Below are 20,896 nucleotides of genomic sequence, written 5' to 3'. Positions count from 1 at the left end.
ACATTTAAGGTGAGAGGGGGAAGTTCAATGGAGATATGAGGGGCAAGTTTTTTTTTTACACAGAGTGGTAGGAGTCTGGAAAGCAGTGCTTGGGGTAGTGATGGAGGCGGATACAATCAGGGCATTTAAGGGACTTTTAGATGAGCACATGAAGATGCAAGGAATGAAGAGTTATGGACCAAGGGCAGGCAGAAGGGATTAGTTTAATTTGGCAACATGTTTGGCACAGCATCGTGTGCCGTACTGTTCTATGTTCTTACTGTGAACAGCCAATGGAACCTACAAAGAATACAGCGGTGCTAGAGATTGCAGCGATTACACATATCAGGAAAAGACTGAGTCAGGGGTTCTTTCCTCAAGAAAAAGGGAAGACTGAGCAAGCGACTTTGTTAAGAATTATTTTACGCATTTATTGTCCATCCTAATTACCCTGGATATGGTGGTAATGAGCCACCTTCCTGAACGAGTGCAAGTGATGTGGTGTGGATCCACTCCTAGAGTCATGAGGATGAGATTTCCTGAGCAGAATACAAAGACTCTTGATAGGCCAGACAGGGAAGATCTTTCCACTTTTGAGCAACAGCAGACCAGCAGCCATAAATATCAGATAGTCACTAATTCAAAGTTAAGTGATTATGTGCTAGCAAAATCAATGTGGGTCATCCAGTTCACAAATGATTGTTGAAGAGTCATAGAATCCATACAATCCCGACATTGCAGAAAGAGGTCGTTTGGCCCACTGAGTCTGCACTGACCAAAAAGCATTTTACCCAAACCGAGTATCTTATCTGATCCCTGTAATTATCATGGCTATCCCACCTAGCCTATACATCCCTGGACACCAGTGGCAATTTCCCATGGCCAATCCACCTAATCTGCACAGCTTTGGGTTGTGGGAGGAAACCAGTGCACCCAAAGGAAACCCATGCAGATACACAGAGAAGGCACAAGCTCCTAACAGACAGTCATCCATGGGAGAAATGGAACCCAGGTCCCTGGTGCTGTGAGGCAGCAGTGCAGACCACTGAGCCACTATGTCACCTGCGGTAGGAATCATGAGACAAGGAACAGGGTTTTGTTTTAATGTATAACATCTCTTGCTTACAGAATCATGATAAACTGCAGGATAGCCTCTTGCCGTACCTGACTATACTGGAATGCCTGTTGTTGTGCTGGGCTGGGAGCAGGTTGCTGAGGTCTATAGGCAACGTACTGTTGCCCTGGATCCTGCTGGAAGTTTCTGAACTGTCCTTGAGAATTCTGTGCAGAGTCTGTCAAAAAAGAAGAGAGATAATTAATTGACAAAAAGATCCTGCTTAAACACCAGGGAGGGGCTGGGGTGATGGAATTGCACAATTGCTAATGTTAATTCTTCTGTCAATCAGACTGACTGAGTGTCAATCAATTCACCCTGTACTGGAACACTTCAATGCACCACCAAGAGCACTTCGTAAGGGTACATCTTTTGGATGAGACATTAAACTCCCCTCTCAGATGACTCCATGAGGTGACATGATCAAGGAACAGCAGGAAATTCTCCATGATGTTCTGCCTAATATTTATCTCTCAACCAACATCACTAAGAGGAGATCTCCCAAACATTTTCACATTGCATTTGTAGGACATTGCTGAGTGGAAATTGGCTGACATGTTGAATGTATTATAATAGTACCTCACTGAAAACATACATCGTCTTCAAGTGTATTGGAGGTCCTGAGAGTGTCAAAGACATGACAGAAATGAAAGCTCATCTTCCTATGGAGGGGTGCAACGGCAAAACTACAAGGTGTTCACCAAGGAGACTACCAGAGCCACTCCAGCCTATACAGTCTATCCAATTGTCAAATGTTACAGTCCAGATGAAGGCCACTCAAACTGCTAACCAAAACAAAAGACCAGCAATGTTCTTTAAGAAAGTCTAATGAGAATAAAGTTGAGTAGGGTATAACCAATAGAACAGGTAAGGAGGGTGGGTTGTGGATCGAGACTGGAGAGAGAGGGCAGTTGGAAAAGATTCAGAAAGCTGAGCTGAACCAAGTAGTGAGAAAATATTGCAAGGCCACCATCGAGTGAAATGTGACAGGGACAGCATTTAAATTAAAAGGGAAATCTGGAGGCACTCTGCAGCCAAAGATTTATCAGCAAAAATAGAAATTTTTAATAATGGTGTTCAGTCCTTCAACTTTAAGTCATTGGACTTAAAGTTCATTAAACTGGTTTGGCCAAGCTATAACAATCTATTCATAGAAGTAGATAGATAGCAAATTTCAGTGAGAAAATCTAAACAAAGCGCTTTATTCTCTGTGATATCTAAAATTCCGAATGCAATTTTACACCAGTCTAACTGCAGGATACCTGCTGCACTTTAGTTTCAGGGTAATCTCCAAAAGCAGTGAGATGGGATATAAACTGTGTCAGATCAACAATAACAAAAAACCATGTCAACAGATAATGTGTAAATGCATTATAGCACTGACAGGAGGAGATTCAGAGACAGGAATTCCATAGATACACAGATTCTAACTAAGTGAAGCTTTCCTGTTGGTGTACTGAGTCACTGAGCCAGTATTAAAGCACTAGTTCCCCTCAAAATGCAGGTCTCTCTAAGGATCAACCAGAACCTTTTTCTCCCCTCAATCAAACTGTTCAGAGATGTGATTTAACACCTCTGAGACAGGTGGGACTTGACATCAAACCTCCCGGTCCAGTGCAAAGGACAGACCACTGTGCCACAGGAGTGACCCCATGGGTAAACCAGAGTTTTTATTAACCTGTTCAGAGATATATCTACACACCTCTGAAACAGGTGGGACTTGAACATGGGCTTCCGAGTCAAAGGGTAAGGACACCATCACTATGCCAAAGCAGGGCTGCATGGGTCAACCAGAACAACCACTGAGTTGATTGGGAGCACAAGGGTCATCAAACTTTGTATTCATGTTCTACATTTTATTCTTGGCCACTGCACATTGCAACTATTTCTGAGCCATTCTGGTGCTGTGGTAGCGTCACTATATCTGGGCCAGGAGACCCTGTTCAGTGCCATCTGTTCCAGAGGTATGTAATGTCTCACAGGTTGATTAAAAGTATCAAAACCGGAGTTCCTGAAAACCAATGTCCAAAAACTGTTCGTTTTTATTCAATTACATTGCACTATTAAGTGCCCCAGTCTAATGAATGAATGAATCAGAGAAATGCAATTCAACACATGAATTAAACAAACTGAGTTCTTCAGAGGGCTCTTTAACAAGTGGTAGTGTCCCTTCCTCAGAAGGTCTGGGTTGAAGTCCCAGATGTATCATTACAGGTTGATTTAAAACATAGCACTGGATTCTTCCTCTGGGAGTGGGCTTCTCCACAGGGCAAGTTGGAAGGTTACTTGTTAAGTTATGGATTTCCAATAAAACCCTTGTAAGTCTCTAAGTTTTTTGCTGCTAATTCAATATCGGAATATCATCTGTTAAACATTTTCTGGTTTAATCACTGACCCAGCACCCAAGGTATATTCGCCATATTATTGAAATCCCTAGACACAGGCCTCATGGTAAGACACAACAGGTCTTTCTCCGATAGAAACTTCAAGAACTCACTAAATTCCTGAGGCGTGCTTGTCAGCGGCTGCTGTGTGGGATATTGCTGGTAGAAGTTCTGCTGGTGAGAGCTGGAGTTCTGTGGGAACTGCCCCTGCTGAGGTCCATACCATGTACCTGTGACAAGTAAACCAATCCTAATGTTACTTCTCTTATGACTCATCACACAAACTTATTTCAGTTTAACATGAGATTTAACTCCCATGGTCAGGGACACTGATTCTCACTGGGGTACAGGCCAAAGGGAGATGCCATCATCCTGACGGCAACCATTCATCATCCTTCACATGTTGTGCTGTGTCAGATATGTCACTGCATCACATGTGAGTTCACATCTCATCAGGGCAGGTGGGGATTTGAATGTGTCCAGTAAGAAGTTTCCTCTCTGGGCCCATATCATCACCCACAGAGCTTGTCACCCAGAGTACCCCAATAAAATCATCTTGTTCACATCGATATACTGGTCTTAGAGATGTCAACAGCACCGATGGAGTCAATTTCTGGAGCAATGGCTCCAGCAGCTCATCCTGTTCTCACAGGGACTAAGGAACATTCTCTCCACCTGAACTCTGGTGAGGCAAAAGCCAAGAACAGTATTGTCCTTCCCAGCTGCCCTTCCCCTTGCCACTGGAGAGTTTGGAAACTTGGGAATTTGACTGAACACCGTGCAACACCACCAAGATTCTTGAAAACATTGCCTCCCATTCCCACAATCAGACTATTCTTGTTTTAATCCTCATTCTTACTCTTGTATCCAACACTGCTCTGCACCTCTCCTGACAGTATTTGATGGGGACAGTAGAGAGGGAATTTTACTCTGCATCTAACCCCAGTTGGTACACATAAGAGCATGTAATGGGGACAGTGTAGAGAGAGTTTTGCTTTGCATTTAAAAGAAAAAAAAAGAGTAGAGGGAATTTTGCGCTATCAAACCCTGTGTTGTACCTGCTCTGAGAATGCCCGATACGGATATCGGGGGCCTGAAATGGCAAGTGTTCCATTCCCAAATATGGACATTCTTCACTTCGATGAAGACAATACAGTCCAAAAGAATCAGTTCAAGTTTTGAGCATCAGTTTCTCTGCTGATCCAATGAGCCTGACTAAGCTGTAGATGTCGAGTTGGGGAATCACCTTCTGCTGTAAATATTACTTAATTTCCAGTAAAGGGTGTAAAGTAAATTTACGTTATTGTTAAAAGATGCTACGATCTCTGCCTTAGTCATTCCTTGTGCAAAACAAAAGATGCTCTGTGCAAAGCAATTTATCCAATTCCCTCACACAATTTTTGATTTTAAATTAATAGCCCCTCATTACAGACTTCCTTGTTAGAGGGGATCGTCTTTCCTCATTCACTCTATGAAGAATATTTGTATTTTTAAAAGCCTCTTAGCCATTGCTGCTCCAGTGGAAACATTCCCAATACTGACTGTCCTCCTACAGTCCACAGCCATTGAAATTCCAAAGCTGGCATGTCTCGCCAAGAGCTCTCACTCCTTGCAATTCAGCAAAGTTCCCTGACACAGAAATTCAGTACCTTCTGAATAAAGTTGTAGGTTCATTCCCTCTGGTGGAGCCTGCGTCTGGTTAAACTGGTTGTTGAAATATTCCCCCTGAGCTGCTTGTGGCTGTGCAGAAGCTGATTGGTGAGAGACAAATACACATCAGTGACAAGTTCATTCCTCATCATCATGAGCAATAGCACTAGACAATGCAGAAGTGTAATCAGGAAGCACTTGTCACACACAGGGTGATGAAAATGTGAAACTTTCTCCCCCAAAAAGGATGTTTGGGGGTCAAGGCTTCAAGACCAAGATTGATGAAGACAGATATTGAGCAAGGAAAATAAAGGAAACAAAGCCTTGTTGGGTAAATGGAATTCTGATGCAATCCAGCCTCGACCTAGATGAATGGTAAGGCTTGAGGGACCTCCTCCTGTATTTAACATTGTGAAGCAATTTGATAGGGTAAGAAACTGCTTTCACTTTGTGGCCGAATTTACAATAACATGGTCATAAATACAAAAAAAACCAACCGATCAAATGTATTACACACAAAGGGAAGCAGAAGGTGGAACTTTGCACCATTTGGAGTGGATGAAGCAGAGTGCATCACTGAATTTAAAGGGAGGCTTGATATGTACAATGGCGAAAGGAGAACGCTTACAGATTGCAAGAGGCTAGCGGACTCGGCCAGTTAAGCCAAAAATCCTGTCGATACTTTAATAAAGAGTCAATATTGACTATGAGGCTCACATTAAAAATGGGCACTTTGTAGAATGATATAGGTCACCTGCTCTAGTCTGCTCTTTTATAATAAACTATGGATTCTGGGTAATCCAGGATGGAGGACGGGAAAAATTTCTGGCTGTAAGAGCTGCTCCTTTTTTTGAGGTACTTTAGGTGTTGGAGGTGATTTCCTCGAATTCCAGGAGCAGCAATTACTGTGTTATATGCTGTTTCATTATTTTGGAACTTGAAAAAAAAGGCAAAACAACAGCTGTTTTAAAAGGGAGAAGAGCAGACAAAGGAAGCACATGGTGAGGACAGTCCAGGGGAGGGAGAGAGAGAGAAAGAGAGAGAGAGAGAGAGAGAGAGAGAGAGAGAGAGAGAACCTGCACAGTTCCCGCCTTTGCTGTTTGAATTCGTGTATCGCTGGACATCGGAGTGCATCTGGGAAAATTAACAAACAGTGAAATTCACAACTAATCTTGGAGGAACTGTTGGGCAAAGTTCACAGCACAGAATCAGGTAAGTTAATTGTTGTTTTAAGTCTGTCCAAGAGAAAGGCTGTATTAGTGAGTACAGTGGGTTCTTTCTTGATTATATGTTTTTGGAGGTAAGTCTCTTGATTAAACTTAAAATATAAGCCATTGCTATTAATTTAACCTGAGGCAGTGTTTGTAGAGGAATAAGAGGGTGTTATTTTCTGGGTCTGTAGACTGTGAAGGAGCAAAAATGGTCTTTGCAGTGATATGTACTTCTTGTCAGATGTGGGAGTTTAAAGAGAGTTTAAAGGTTACTGCAGATTATATCTGCCATAAATGGTGTGGGATGCGAATCTTATCAGATCGAATGGATCGGTTCGAGAGACAGATAGAAGCGATGAGGAATTTGCAATAGCAACAGTATGTGATGGACGGCAGTTACAGAAGGGGGGGGGGGGGGCAGTCTCAGATACAGTCACATAGATGGGTTAACTCCAGGAAGGGTAAGAGAGGTAGGCACCTAGGGCAGGAGTCTTTTGTGGATATGCCCATCTCAAACAGGTATGCTGTTTTGGAAAATGTAGGGGGTGATGGATTCTCAGGGGAACGTAGCACGAACAGCCAAGGTACTGGTATTGAGACTGGCTCTAATCCAACGAGGGGTACGTCGGCTTCCAAAGGATCAATCGTGTTAGGAGATTCTGTAGTCCGAGGTACAGACAGACATTTCTGTGGCCAGCAGCGAAAAAGCAGAGTTGTTTCCCTGGTGCCAGGATCAAGGATGTCTCAGAGAGGGTGCTGAATGCTCTCACGGGGGAGAGGGGCCAGCAGGAGGTCAATGTGCACACTGGAACCAATGACATAGGAAGGGAAAAAGGTTGAAATTCTGATGGGAGATTACAGAGAGTTAGGCAGAAATTTAAAAAAAGAGGACCTCGAGAATAGTAATATTTGGATTACTCCCGGTGCTACGAGCTAGTGAGGGCAGGAATAGAAGTATAGAGCAGATGAATACATGGCTGAGGAGCTGGGTGTATGGGAGAAGGATTCACATTCTTGGATCATTTGAACCTCTTTTGGGGTAGAAGTGACCTGTACAAGAAGGACGGATTGCACCTTGGAAGGGGACTAATATACTGGCAGGGAAGTTTGCTAGAACTGCTTGGGAGGATTTAAACTAGTAAGGTGGGGGGGGGGGGGGGGGGGGGGGGGGGTGGGACCCAGGGAGATAGTGAGGAAAGAGATCGATCTGAGACGGCGACAGCTGAGAACAGAAGTGAGTCAAACAGTCAGGGCAGGCAGGGACAAGGGAGGACTAATAAATTAAACTGCTTTTATTTCAATGCAAGGGGCCTAACAGGGAAGGCAGATGAACTCAGGGCATGGTTAGGAACATGGGACTGGGATATCATAGCAATTACGGAAACATGGCTCAGGGATGGACAGGTCTGGAAGCTTAATGTTCCAGGATACAAATGCTACAGGAAGGATAGAAAGGGAGACAAGAGAGGAGGGGGAGTGGCATTTTTGATAAGGAATAGCATTACAGCTGTGCTGAGGGACGATATTCCCGGAAATACATCCAGGGAAGTTATTTGGGTGGAACTGAGAAATAAGAAAGGGATGATCACTTTATTGGGATTGTACTATAGACCAATAGTCAGAGGGAAACTGAGAAACAAACTTGTAAAGAGATCTCAGCTATCTGAAAGAATAATAGGGTAGTTATGGTCGGGGATTTTCACTTTCCAAACATAGACTGGGACTGCCATAGTGTTAAAGGTTTAGATGGAGAGGAATTTCTTAAGTGTGTACAAGACAATTTTCTGATTCAGTATGTGGATGTAACTACTAGAGAAGGTGCAAAACTTGACCTACTCTTGGGACATAAGGCAGGGCAAGTGACTGAGGTGTCAGTGGGGGAGCACTTTGGGGCCAGTGACCACAATTCTATTCATTTTAAAATAGTGATGGAAAAGGATAGACCAGATCTAAAAGTTGAAGTTCTAATTTGGAGAAAGACCAATCTTGACGGTATTAGGCAAGAACTTTTGAAAGCTGGTTGGAGGCAGATGTTCGCAGGTAAAGGGATGCCTTCAGAAATGAGATAACAAGAATCCAGAGAAAGTATATTCCTGTCAGGGTGAAAGGGAAGGCTGGTAGGTGTAGGGAATGGTGGATGACTAAAGAAATGGAGGGCTTGGTTAAGAAAAAGAAGGAAGCATATGTCAGGTATAGACAGGATAGATCGAGTGAATTCTTAGACGAGTATAAAGGAAGTAGGAGTATACTTAAGAGGGAAATCAGGAGGGCAAAACAGGGACATGAGATAGCTTTGGCAAATAGAATTAAGGAGAATCCAAAGGGTTTTTACAAATATATTAAGGGCAAAAGGGTAACTAGGGAGAGAATAGGGGCCTCTCAAAGATCAGCAAGGCGGCCTTTGTGTGGAGCCACAGAAAATGGGGGAAGATACTAAACGAATATTTTGCATCAGTATTTACTGTGGAAAAGGATATGGAAGATATAGACTGTAGGGAAATAGATGGTGATATCTTGCAAAATGTCCAGATTACAGAGGAGGTGGTGCTGAATGTCTTGAAACCGTTAAAGGTGGATAAATCCCCAGGACCTGATCAGGTGTACCTGAGAACTCTGTGGGAAGCTAGAGAAGTGTTTGCTGGGCCTCTTGCAGAGATAGTTGTATCATCGGTAGTCACAGGTGAGGTGCCGGAAGACTGGAGGTTGGCAAACGTGGTGCCACTGTTTAAGAAGGGCGGTAAAGACAAGCCAGGGAACTATAGACCGGTGAGCCCGACCTCAGTGGTGGGCAAGTTGTTGGAGGGAATCCTGAGGGACAGGATGTACATGTATTTGGAAAGGCAAGGACTGATTAGGGATAGTCAACATGGCTTTGTGCGTGGGAAATCATGTCTCACAAACTTGATTCAGTTTTTTGAAGAAGTAACAAAGAAGATTGATGAGGGCAGAACAGTGGATGTGATCTATATGGACTTCAGTAAGGTGTTTGACAAGGTTCCTCATGGGAGATTGATTAGCGAGGTTAGATCTCACGGAATACAAGGAGAACTAGCCATTTGGATACAGAACTGACTCAAAGGTAGAAGACAGAGGGTGGTGGTGGAGGGTTGTTTTTCAGACTGGAGGCCTGTGACCAGTGGAGTGCCACAAGGATCAGTGCTGAGTCCACTACGTTTCGTCATTTACATAAATGATTTGGATGTGAGCATAAGAGGTACAGTTAGTAAGTTTGCAGGTGACACCAAAATTGGAGGTGTAGTGGACAGCAAAGAGGGTTACCTCAGATTACAACAGAATCTGGACCAGATGGGCCAATGGGCTGAGTAGTGGCAGATGGAGTTTAATTCAGATAAATGTGAGGTGCTGCATTTTGGGAAAGCAAATCTTAGCAGGACTTATACACTTAATGGTAAGGTCCTAGAGAGTGTTGCTGAACAAAGAGACCTTGGAGTGCAGGTTCATAGCTCCTTGAAAGTGGAGTCAGAGAGATAGGATAGTGAAGAAGGCATTTGGTATGCTTTCCTTTATTGGTCAGAATATTGAGTACAGGAGTTGGGAGGTCATGTTGTGGCTGTACAGGACATTGGCGAGGCCACTGTTGGAATATTGCGTCCAATTCTGGTCTCCTTCCTATCGGAAAGATGTTATGAAACTTGAAAGGGTTCAGAAAAGATTTACAAGCATGTTGCCAGGGTTGGAGGATTTGAGCTACAGGGAGAGGCTGAACAGGCTGGGCTGTTTTCCTGGAGCGTCAGAGGCTGAGGGGTGACCTCATAGAGGTTTACAAAATCATGTGGGGCATGGATAGGATAAATAGACAAGATCTTTTCCCTGGGGTCGGGGAGTCCAGAACTAGAGGGCATAGGTTTAGGGTGAGAGGGTAAAGATATAAATGAGACCTAAGGGGCAACTTTTTCACGTAGAGAGTGGTACGTTTATGGAATGAGCTGCCAGAGGATGTTTTGAAGGCTGGTACAATTGTAACATTTAAGAGGCATTTGGATGGGTATATGAATAGGAAGGGTTTGGAGGGATATAGGCTGGGTGCTGGCAGGTGGGACTAGATTGCGTTGGGATATCTGGTCGGCATGGACAGGTTGGACCGAAGAGTCTGTTTCCATGCAGTACATCGCTATGACTCTATCAACTTGGTGAGATATTGAAATATCTGTGGATCTGTAATACAGGTCCCTGATTTACAAAAGTCCTGCTTACAAATCCTGGTACTGACGAATGTGATCCCGCTCATGGTTATAACTTTAAAGATCTGACATATGAGCACTTTCTGTATGTCGGAACAGCTTCCTTCCAAGGTCCTGCATTGTGTTCAGTCTTGTGTACTATTTGAGTTGTGAATGAACTCCAAAACTGAACATGTTTGCAATCCAGGGATTGTCTGTACTCTGATTATGTGTTCTAATTTACCCTCAACTTTATTTCCATAATTATAATTTAAAAAGTTAAAATAAGACTCCTTATTTCCAGGTCTGCCCTGCACCTGCAATATCGCTCTATTACTGAAGATGGCGGAGCTGAGCTGGTTACAGACCTGTGCAGCACTAACAGGAACATCCTGAACCTCTGGACCTGATTCCAAGCTTTTAAACCTTATTGTCCCATCCCAATTCTGACCAAGTTTTTAAAAGAGAAAGACTGCACCCTGCCCTGACCCTCACTGAGGTGCACTTCCCTGGCTATTGGAAAAGTCCTCACTTTTTATCAAGGGGTGGAATACAAAGAGAAGGAAGGGATAAGTCCATTGAGCCTGCTTGACCATTCTATAGGATCATAGCTAATCCAACACTCCTTACATTCACTTTCCTGTCCTTTCCGATTCTCAGCTGTGCGAAACCTCATTCGGTTCCCTAAACCATACCTCAGAAAAGAGTTACTAGCCTTGCAGAGACTGTAGTGCAGATTGACAAAGGTATAATTGAATGGCTTGCCGGCATTCCTTTGAATTTGGGAACTGATAGAATTGAGGGTTTAAAATGTCCAAAGGTAGATGTAGAGAAACCATTTCCTTTGGTGGATAAATCCAGAATAAGGTGGTGAGATCTGCAAAATAACAATAAAATTGTTCTGGATTGAAGCCAGAAGCACAAAATCTGGAATTCTCTCACTGAAAAGGGTTAACCAAGGGTGCAAGATCAAGAAAGACTTGTTGGTTAATGTTATTCAGGGATAACTGGGGTTAAACTGTTCCTATCCAAGTCAACACAGACTCTCTGCCTACTGGTTCACTAATATACATTAGGGAAGGCAATCTGCAGTATTTACATGGTTTGAGCTGTAGGGGACTCCAGTCCAATACTGTACATAAGATACTCAATACTAACAAAGTCTTCTCAAGTTCAATAACGAAAACTCATGAAGCTTGACACCATCCAGGAAAAGCAGCCTACTCAATTGGCACCACCCGCAAAGGTGCAGAGTCTCCAACACCAGTAACCAGTCGCAGCAATGTACACTATCTACAAGATACACTGCAGAAATTCACCAAAGATCCTTCAACAGCACCTTTCAAACACATAACCACTTCCATCTCTAAGGACAAGAGCAGCAGATACATGGGAAAACCACCATCTCCAAGCCACTCACCAGCCTGACTTGGAAATATATTGCCTTTCCTTCAGTGTCACTGGGTCAAAATCTTAGATCTCCCTCCTTAAGGCATTGTGGGTCAACCTACAGCAGATGGACTGCAGCGGTTCAAGAAGGCAGCTCAATCCCACCTTCTCAACGGGCAACTACAGGTATGCAATGGATGCTGGCCCAGCCAATGATGTCCACATCCCATGAATAAAATAGACAATAAATGCCAGCCTTGCCAGCAGCACCCACACCCAGAGAATGAATATATAGATAAAATAAACTGCACCTGTATAATAAAGCCATATGTGACCAGGAGGGGACAATCCCCAGAATAGAATGTGTGGAACATGGTGGTGGTGTTTGGGGCAGGGCGTTGGAGAGAGAGAGAGAGAGAGAGATTTAGAGATAGAGATCAACATAGAGACAGGCAGAGGCAGAGAGAGAAAGACATTGACAGAGAATGGATGCTGTATATCAGGTTAGGGGAAGGGGAACATTGAACAAGCTGCACCTTGCTGAGACAGGCAGGTTGTTTGACTGTGATGTGCCATACCTGGGTTCTGCTGGGCCACAGGCTGTAGGTGAGTGCCCAGAGGCTGTCCAAGACTCATTCCCATCTGTTCCTGGGCTGGCAGGCTCTGTGGCGGAGCCATCGATTGGTTGAAACTTCCCACGTTGCTGTGACTGCTGACAGGCAAGCCGATTGAGGGGTTTGACGTAACAGGTTGACAATGAGGCTGGCCCTGGGGAAATGATGCTCCGACACCTGTTGGGAGAGAGAAACATTGAGAAAAGACAAATAACAGTGTTTTCCGACCATGGTGCAATGACTGCTGCCACCCAGAGACACACCTTCTGAACCCTCAACTCATCAAACACACCACAACAAGCAGCAGATTGAGATTAAAACCTTCTATCCAGCTGTCAGTTTCAAGGCTCTGGGGATGGAGGAAGTGGTGAAGGTGATGAGTAAAGGGATAGAGAACCACATGTTCCTGGAATCGCCATGGAGTGGTACTGGAGTGGGGACAGAAGGGTTTAGCTGCAGAAGGAGGAGACAGCTGAGAGCTACCCACCACAACACCCCCACCCCACACTGTCACCTCCCCCACATACCTCCAAAGTCACAGCCCCCAACCCCACACTGTTACCCACCCCACACTGCCCCCTCACCCTTCCCCCACCCTACACTGCCCCACCTTTCCCCCACCCCCATGCCACACTGCCCTCTCACCCTACGCCCACCCGCAATTGCCCCTTCACCCTTTTCCCATCCCAACTGCCCCCCCACCCTCAATCCCACACAGCTCCCCCACACACAACGGTACACTGGCCCCCACCCTTCCCTACCCCCCAACCTTTCCTCACCCTTCCTCTCCTTTTTAAATCTTACCCCTCTCACCCCAAACCTATGCTGTCTGGACTCCCCCACCCCAGGGAAAAGAACTCTTCTGTTTAACCTATCCATGCCCCTCATGATTTTATAAACCTCTATAAGGTCACCCCAGAGCCTCTGACGCTCCAGGGAAAACAGCCCCAGCCTGTTCAGCCTCTCCCTAAAGCTCAAACCCTCCAGTCCCAACAACAGCCTTGTAAATCTTTTCTGAACCCTTTCAAGTTTCACAACATCTTTCCGATAGGAAGGAGACTAGAATTGCACACAATATTCCAACAGTGGCCTAACCAATGTCCTGTACAGCCGCAACATGACCTCCCAACTCCTGTACTCAATACTCTGACCAATAAAGGAAGCATACCAAACGCCTTCTTCACTATCCTATCTACCTGTGACTCCACTTTCAAGGAGTTATGAACCTGCACTTCAAGGTCTCTTTGTTCAGCAACACTCCCTCGGACCTGACCATTAAGTGTGTAAATCCTGTTCTGAATTGCCTTTCCAAAATGCAGCAGCTCACATTTATCTAAATTAAACTCCATCTGCCTCAGCCTCTTGGCCGATCTGATCAAGATCCTGTTGTAATCCGAGGTAACCTCCTTCGCCGTCCACTACACCTCCAATTTTGGTGTCATCTGAGAAGTTATTAACTATACCTCCTATGCTCACACCTAAATCATTTATGTAAATGACAAAAAGCAATGGACCCAGCACCGATCCTTGTGACACTCCACTGGTCACAGGTCTCCAGTCTGAAAAGCAACCTTCCACCACCAGTTTCTGTCTTCTACCTGTAACTGGAGGTGTCAGTGTTCAACTGGGGTGGAGAAAGTTAAAAATCACACAACACCAGGTTATAGTCCAAAAGGTTTATTTGGAAGCATTAGCTTTCAGAGCATCACTCCTTCATCAGGTAGCTATGGAGCAGGATCGTAAGACACAGAAATTTATAGCAAAAGATCACAGTGCCATGCAACGGATACAATATAATGAGCAAGCCTAGATTGCTTTTAAGTCTTTCATATTTTAAATGGGTTGCAGGTTTCAGTTCATTAATATGTAAATCCCAGAACTTCTTTCAAGTCACATTCTTGAGATAACTTAAGGTTTTCTAAAAAAAAGTGGCATTTCAGCTTAGACAATACATTAAAGGTGTGAGGTTAGAGTCTGTCTATATCCCAATCTTGAGTAAGACTGATTCCATTTCCAAAGTTTGAAGAAATGTCACGTAGATTGACTGTCTGCAGATTGTGTGCTTTTTGAACAAAATAGAATGTATTCTGCAAATACAAATTCACCCCAGAGACTGACTTATGTATATGCATGCATGTGATGGGGGGAAAGAGAGAGATAGACACACAGAGTGTGTGCATGGGCGTGTGTGTATGTGCATGAGAGAGTAAGTGCGTGCATGTGGGAGAGTGTGTGTGCATGTGACTGTGAGAGTGTGTGTTTGTGTGCGTGCATTAAGCGTAATGGAGTATAAGCAGGTGAGAAGGTGTGCGCATGTGCGAGAGTGTCTACAGTGTAGTGGGGTCATTTGTAGTTTGACATGAACCCAAGGTCCCGATTGAGACCATCCCCATGGGTACCATACGTGGCTATGCCTCTGCTTGGCCACTTTGCATTGTTGCCTGTCCCAATGTCCACCTTGGGGGATGGTCACCTGAAGGTCCAAGTTCAAATGTCCCAGACCGTTGAAGTGTTCCCCCACTGGGAGGGAGTATGGTGTTGCCTGGTGTCCTTCCAAATTAATCTGGTGGACTATAACCTGCTGTTGCGTGATTTTTAAACTTTCTACCTTCAAGCCAGTTCTGTATCCAAATGGCTAGTCATCCCTGTGTTCCATGAGATCTAACCTTGCTAACCAGTCTACCACGAGGAACCTTGTCAAACACCTTACTGAAGTCCATATAGATCACGTCTACCGCTCTGTCCTCATCAATCCTCTTTGTTACTTCTTCAAAAAACTCAACCAAGTTTGTGAGACATGATTTCCCACGCACAAAGCCATGTTGACTATCCCTAATCAGTCCTTGCCTTTCCAAATACATGTACATCCTGTCCCTCAGGATTCCCTCCAACAACTTGTCCACCACCAATGTCAGGCTCATCGGTCTATAGTTCCCTGGCTCTTCCTTACCACCTTTCTTAAATAGTGACACTACGTTAGCCAACCTCCAGTCTTCCAGCACCTCACCTGTGACTATCGACAATACAAATAACTCAGCAAGGGGGCCCAGCAATCACTTCTCTAGCTTCTCACAGATATTTAGTTACTGTTGCAATGTGGGAAATATGGATTGATATTGTGGTGCTGGAAAAGCACAGCGGGTCAGGCAGCATCCGAGGAGCAGGAGAATCGACATTTTGGGTATAAGCTCTTCATCAGGAATAGGCTTGTGGGCTGGGGGCTGAGAGATAAATGGGGGTAGGGTGGGGTTGGGGAGTGAAGGTAGCTGAGAATGCAACAAGTAGCTGAAGGTGTGGGAGAAGGTGATAAGTCAGAGAGGATGGTGGAGCGGATAGATGGGAAAGATGATGGGCAAGTCAAGAAGGCGGTGTAAATTTGGAGGCTTGAGACTGAGATAATGTTGGGGGAAGGGAAACGAAGAAACTGGTGAAATCCACATTAATCCTGTGTGGTTGCAGTGTCCCGAGGTGGAATATGAGGCGTTCTTCCTCAACGTCAGCTGGTAAGGGTTTGGCGATGGAGGCGGCCCAGGACCTGCATACCCTTGGCTGAGCGGGAGGGGGAGTTGAAGTGTTCGGCCACGGGACAGTGGGGTTGGTTGGTTGGTGCAGGTGTCCCAGAGATGTTCTCTGAAACGATCCGCAAGTTGACATCCTGTCTCCCCGATATAGAGGAGACAACATTGGATGCAACGGATACAATAGATGACAATGGTGGAGGTACAGGTAAATTTCTGTCGGATGGAGAAGGATCCTTTGGGGTCTTGGACGGAGGTGAGGGGGGAGGTATGGGCGCAGGTTTTGCATTTTCTGTGGTGACAGGAGAAGGTGCCGGGAATGGTGTAGGCTGGTTGGTGGGGTGGGGGGTGGATCTGATGAGGGAGTCATGGAGGGAATGGTCTCTCCGGAACACTGATAGGGATGGGGAGGGAACAATGTATCTGGTGGTGGGATCTACTTGTAGGTGGCGGAGGATGATACGACATACATTGCATCCTCCTCTGCCACTTCTGCTCCTCAGATGCTGCCTGAACTGCTGTGCTTTTCCAGCACCACACTCTTGACTCTGATCTCCAGCATATGCAGCCCTCACTTTGTCCTCGATGTTGGAAATGTGGCAATCGATTAGGGAAAGAAACCAATTCTTATCCAGTTTTCCCTGACATGGCAGCTATCCAAACAGCAGTTAGAGAATACCAACCTCATCTATTACTAAAACTCAACATATTCAAATAATGACAGAATAATCAGAGAACAAAGCGACTTGTCCTTTACCTGCTATTTGATGAGTGTTTCCTGCCCCAGGAGGAGGGGTTCCACTCCCCACGGAGTCTGCAGTTCTCCCCACAGGTTCCATTCCTCCTGGTCCCATTGTCATTGGCTGACTGAGTGCCTGAAGAAGAGAAAGCAATTGGATAGTTAAAGTAGTAAAATCGGAACAGTGGCTTCAATCATAATTTCCCAGAAAGGCAGTCAGGCAGACATTCTGGAGACATTGTCATTCTGACGGTGAAAAGCAGATTCCTCGAATCAGATGGGTCACACGGTCTGCCAGTCCTACAGATGTCACTGTGACCACTGAACACATCACACCCAGTCTGTAGCCTCATCATCAAATAGAACCAAAACAACAACTCAGTGACAAAGAAAGGTTAGGCGTATGATGTTGGAAATCGTGGACTCTCCTTCAACCTAGTTTGCCACATTTTTAAATTGCATTGAAGATGAAAATTCAAACCAAAATTAATAATATCCTCCACTCAGTAACAAGGCGGGGGAGAGAGAGAGAGAGAGAGAGAGAAGAAAGTGGCAATCAACAGCAAGCTTCCTCTGCCAGAGAGTGAACTCTCTATTTGACGCCCTCAGGATCATTCAAGAGACTGTGATACAGTCATTAGCCTCTGGAAAAATACTAATAGACAAACAAACAACTCCACACCAGCAGGACCAACATGAAAAAGAAAAAGTGAGAACTCTGGAGAAAGGAAGACACTTGTCTCTTGAAGGGGGGGATAGAATAATGTTGTTTTGTGAATTCAGGGTGCCATTCAAATCAAAGTTATTTTCTGACAGATTTGCTGCAGGTCACTGGCAGTGAGCCATTGTGATCTGGAATGCATTGACAGAAATTGCAGTGGGAGCAGATTCAGTCGCAACTTTAAACAAGGAATCAGATAAATACCTTAAAAAGGAGGAATTTTCTGGTCCACAGGGACAGATTGGGGAACATAGGACTTATTGAAGAACTCTGTCAAACAGCAGACAGACACTAATCCTGGAATACTTTGTTGATACTCGCCTTGCTGATGATCTGCCAATAGACGCTGTTGGTAAACAATTGCACCTTCCTCCTATATGCTCTCACACCCAGCAACAGAGAAGTAGCTTTTCATACTGCCTCAATGCTGCTGATACGTAAGGTTGAACACACAACTGCTCTTAGCAGAACTTTAGTTTACACCTTCAAGTTCAAACAGGGCACAGAATTCAGGTAAAGGGAAATTGCGGGCACATTCCAAATATCGACTGAGTTATCAATATCAGGCCCCGATACATCTGATCTGACACAGCACTCAATCCAGAAAGACTGAACTTCGCTCATCCTGTGCAAACCCAGGCCTATCACAAATCTCTACCCACACTTTATTCCTTTTCCTCAGTCCAAGTGCTCTCTGCCCACCAATCAATCCAATCCATAGCTCATGTGCACTCCATTCTATCATGGACTATACCCCAATATTGTCTGTGGCTGCAATAAATGGGAATGGGGATGCCAATGTTATTTCCAGACGGCAATCATCAAGGCCTGAATAGCGTACAGATGAGGATGGGTAAATATTCTCAAACTCATCGCTGTTTGGAATAGAGGCCTTTTATATAAGCCACATGAGGAGCAGTCAGGTTGAGAACACTATCAGGGAATACACAGGACAGTGTGCAGGCCTGGCCGAGGGTGGGGGGACACGGGACAGCATGCAGGTCTGGCGTGGGGAAACACATGTGACAGCATGTAGGCCTGGCCGGGCTGGGGGACACATATGGGACAGCACGCAGCAGCCTGGTGGGGGGTACACATGGGACAGTGCGCAGGCCTGGCTAGTGGGGGGGGGGGGGGGGGGGGGGAATGACTCACATGATAGCACATTGGCCTGGTCAGGGGGATAAGCAGGACAGTGCACAGAACTGGCCAGGGTAGGGGCACACAGGCCCGGCTGTTGGGGGGAGGGGGTTATGTTACACAGGACAGTGCATAGGCCTGGTCAGAGGGTCACATAAGACAGTGTACAGCCCTGGTTGGGGGACACGTGGGACAGCGCATACGTCAGAGTAGGGATGCCTATACCCATTCCCCAGGTCTGCAGTAAACCCTACATTTCTCTCCATTACTGAGGTGTTCACTGTCACTTACCACAGGTTGGGCACTGGGTACATTCTGGCTGGAGTCTGCTATCGTAGCCAGATAGATGAGGTTTCTGTGCAAGATCTGCTGATATCTGAACAATACACAATGACAAAGGATTATTGAGTTGTCACTTCCCATTTTCCCTCAAGACACCAACTCATTTTAGGGGACGGTTCTATATTCATCGCCAACCCAATTGTCTGTGCCTTTGACATGCTCCTTAGCAAGGAGTCACCACCTCTCAGTTAGTTTCAACCTGTCTTCTTGTCCCAGCACAGTTACTAAAGCTCCAGGAATTTGTGATTAATTCCCCAGGCACTGCTGACAGTACAATCCTGGGAGACAACCACTGGGATATTAAAGAAATGCACATTTCATTCATTATTATTATTATGTTTAACCTGGGGAACTGGAATCTTGGTGAAGACAGTGATTTCTTCTCAAAATTGCACTCAATGTTTAAGTTCAAAGAAAGTGACAATCTGTATTCACTGAACTAATGAATTTAACAACGTGTGCAAATGAGTTCATTATTGACACCAACACCCTTTCCCAAATAGATGGTGTTGCCAATGGGATCCCATTCAGCATTGAAACATTTTTGGAAGTTTCAGAAATGCATTCTCAATGGAATCACCTTCAATCTCCTAAACTTTGCATAGTTTGAACATATAGATCATACTTTGACATATTGTGATTGACATGATATATTTTATTTTATTTATTTTGATATTTGAATTTTAATGAGTGGCATATGGATTTTCTGTGCATCTAAAGGGGTTTAACGATTTACTTGAAAGAACGTTTTTGCGAAATGTAAGAACATCAGCCCCTCAAGCCTGTTCCAGCTTTCAAACGAGATCACAGCTGATCGGTTGCCTAAGCCATGGTGATTTCTTTCAAGACAAAGACTTCCTGGACAGGAATGTGTATTATTTACACTGTTTGGTAAGCAGTGTACTGTAGTAAGCTTTTAGGTAGAAGTTTCAGAGATTGATTTTTGGGTTAGGGAAACATGTAAAGCTTGAAAAAATAGGTTTTGGGCAATTATGTCAGGTTCTTAGCGGAAGTTGAATGCATTGCTCCCGAGAAACAGAGAAAGCATTTTGAATTATTAAAAAAGGCTACCTCAGTGTAAGGAGTTTTGCTTAAAAGTTCAAAACCTAAAAATTCTTTGGTTAAAATCCTGAAGTTCTTGTGCGCAGCTGAGAAAAATCGAATCACAGTTATATGACAAATCAGTCTGTCAGATTCTCATAACCAGGAATTGATGCCACAGTTAAATCAAATCCTGTGTGGGACAGATAAGTGTTTGAGTATTGCAATGGGATGCTGTTTGAATTAATAGGATTATGCTATTATTGTTTTACAAAATATTTATATGTGTTTATATCTAACTAATTTGCCTTTCATAGCATAATAAGCTTTTGTTTCAATGTTAAATCAAAATCCCCAACATCGGGACCTATGTTTCACTGACAGACCACCTAATTAAAAAATACAACAAACAAAATATCATCTACCAAGGCAGATTTCAGCCTGGGATCTGACTTGTCCAGTAATAACATCAACTGGGATCATAATATTTGAACCTACAGTCACTCAAATGGAGGCAAGCTCGCTCAATATGGGAATAATGACTCAATAATTTTACTCAGTTTTAAAATGGTGGTCCTACTGTTTAAATCCCTCTAAAGCTTTGCTTTCTCAAGTCCTACAATCCTCCAAGGTCTCTTGAGTTCTTCCAATTCTGATTTCTAGCGGATCTGTGATTTTAAACAGTTAAACACTGGTGGCTGTGCTGTCAATTGCTTAGGCTGTAAGCTCTGGTATTCTCTTGCCAAACCTCTCGATCTGTCTCTCTCCCCTCCTTTAGGGCCTTGCTGGAAACATACCAAGCTTCCTTAATGTCTCCTTGGCTCAATTTAATCTCAATCTGCCCCATTTCAGGGGATAGACTGGCCACTAATA

General features: G+C 44.5%; 1 protein-coding gene across 2 annotated transcripts in view; it reads right to left on the bottom strand.

Annotated features, from left to right (window-relative positions):
• Nucleotides 1-20,896, bottom strand: part of ss18l2 (ss18, like 2) — a 37,549-nt gene that overhangs the window by 4,573 nt on the left and 12,080 nt on the right. Inside the window, exons 3-8 of one of the 2 annotated variants that reach the window (XM_072595799.1) lie at nucleotides 18,932-19,016; nucleotides 16,798-16,915; nucleotides 12,487-12,699; nucleotides 5,127-5,228; nucleotides 3,591-3,707; nucleotides 1,144-1,271 (exon numbers count right to left, since the gene is read on the bottom strand). In XM_072595799.1, coding sequence (XP_072451900.1) covers nucleotides 1,144-1,271; nucleotides 3,591-3,707; nucleotides 5,127-5,228; nucleotides 12,487-12,699; nucleotides 16,798-16,915; nucleotides 18,932-19,016 — 763 coding nt within the window. The remainder of the gene's footprint in view (nucleotides 1-1,143; nucleotides 1,272-3,590; nucleotides 3,708-5,126; nucleotides 5,229-12,486; nucleotides 12,700-16,797; nucleotides 16,916-18,931; nucleotides 19,017-20,896) is intronic. The other variant, XM_072595800.1, reaches the window with a different exon arrangement.

This window comes from Chiloscyllium punctatum, chromosome 26, assembly GCF_047496795.1.
Source record: "Chiloscyllium punctatum isolate Juve2018m chromosome 26, sChiPun1.3, whole genome shotgun sequence".
NCBI lineage: Eukaryota > Metazoa > Chordata > Chondrichthyes > Orectolobiformes > Hemiscylliidae > Chiloscyllium > Chiloscyllium punctatum.
This window is presented reverse-complemented; position numbering and strand designations above follow the sequence as displayed.